Consider the following 1,648-nt stretch of genomic DNA (forward strand, 5'->3'; position numbering starts at 1 on the left):
CAACGCAGCGCCAACAGCTACGAGGAGTCTTTTGAGCGGGCAATTAATGACATTTTAAATTTGGCCTTTCTGGAAGCTTGAAGGGCATTTTGAAGGAGCTTGAAATGCAAGTTGGCAAGGTAAGCGGCGGCGTTGCAGTTTGCCCTGAAGACTTCATTTTGCTATTTTGAGGAAGCTTGTAGGTGCGGCGTTGAAGTTTGCCCTGAAGACTTTATTTTGCTATTTTGAGAAAGCTCAAGGGGCGGAGTTGCAGTTTGCCTTTAAGAAAGCTTGAAGGGCAGTTTACTGGGGCGAGGCAGTGGGGGAAATTAAAATTGCAAAATCGTAAGGGGTTTGGGGTATTTTTTGGCTCCGCGGAAGGGTTCTAGAAGGCTTCTGGGAAGCTTCTGGAGGGCTTCTGGCACGTGGTTTGGGGCGGCGTTGCAGTTTGCCCTTAAAGAAACTTGAAGGGCAGTTTACCAAGGCGAGGCAGTGGGGGGAATCAAAATCGCAAAATCGTAAGGGGTTTGGGGTATTTCGGGTCCGCGGAAGGCTTCTGGAAGGCTCCTGGAGGGCTTCTGGAGGGCTTCTGGCACGTGGCATGGGGCGGGTCGCGCCCCCTAGGGCGTGGGCGGCGCGTCAGAGGTCCCCGGCGAGGCGTGAGCGGCGGTGTTGAGGTCCCTTTTGAAGGGCAAGCGGCGGTGTTGAGGTACCTGTTGAAGTGCAAGGTTTGAGGTTGAAGTCCAAGTTGAAGCGGCCTTTAGCATATCCCGCCGGCGGGATATGTTAAGGGGTCGCCTAGCGGTGCGCGGCCGGTGAGGAGTGCGGGGTGGAGTACGGTCGGCGCGGGGGGCGCCGTCGAGGAGGCCCGGTCCGGACGGCGCGACGGGCGGCGGGCTCACGGCTCGTCCTCGTCGTGGACGACGGCGGCCTCGAGGGCGAGGGAGGCGCGGCGCGCGGTCTTGGCCGTCTGCTTGGCGGGCGCGGCCGCCGCGGCGAAGTCGGCGACGGCGTCGGCGATGGCGTCGACCCAGCGCGTGCGGATGACGAGCGACGCGGCGTGGAAGTACTTGGGCCCCGCGGCGAAGGACTCGTGGGCGACGTGGAACGCGTAGACCTTGCCCGTCGGCGCGGCCGCGTCGTCGCGGCACACGGCGCAGCCCTCGAGGACGACGCGCATGGTCGACCCCCGCGCGGCCCACTCGAGGCAGGGCCCGGCGTCCGCGTCGACCACGAGCGCGAAGTGGAACTTCTTCCACGCCATTTTCTCCTTGCCCAGCAGCGACTTGACCTTGGTCTTGTAGAAGAGCTCGCCCTCGAGCGCGGGCGCCGCGTCGTCGCGCTCGGCCTCGGCGTCCGCGACGGCCTTGGCCATCATGATGGACGTGCGCCGCGACTTCTTCGCCGCGGGCGCGAGCTTCTCGAGCGCGGCGGCGTGGCGCCCGACCTCGGCAGCATGGCGTCGACCCAGGCGTCGCGCTCCTCGGCCGAGGCCGCGGCGAGCGCGTAGGGCCGCGCGCTCGACACCTCGAAGACGTGCGCCGCGCCGCCGCGCTTCGCCGCGGCGGCGACGCCGCAGCCGTCGAGGAGCACGGCGCCCTTGAAGTGCGCGCCGGACCTAGCGGGGGCGGCGGGGTCGGAGGACGCCGCCGCGTCCCCCGGCGCGCTC

General features: G+C 65.7%; 1 protein-coding gene across 1 annotated transcript in view; it reads right to left on the reverse strand.

Annotated features, from left to right (window-relative positions):
* Positions 1–877: 877 nt before the first annotated feature.
* Positions 878–1,648, reverse strand: part of AURANDRAFT_68920 (hypothetical protein) — a gene marked incomplete at both ends in the record, with an annotated part of 5,080 nt that continues 4,309 nt past the window's right edge. The window contains one exon of the mRNA XM_009044655.1: positions 878–1,426. Coding sequence (XP_009042903.1) covers positions 878–1,426 — 549 coding nt within the window. The remainder of the gene's footprint in view (positions 1,427–1,648) is intronic.

The sequence above is a fragment of the Aureococcus anophagefferens genome, assembly GCF_000186865.1.
Source record: "Aureococcus anophagefferens unplaced genomic scaffold AURANscaffold_599, whole genome shotgun sequence".
Lineage (NCBI taxonomy): Eukaryota > Pelagophyceae > Pelagomonadales > Pelagomonadaceae > Aureococcus > Aureococcus anophagefferens.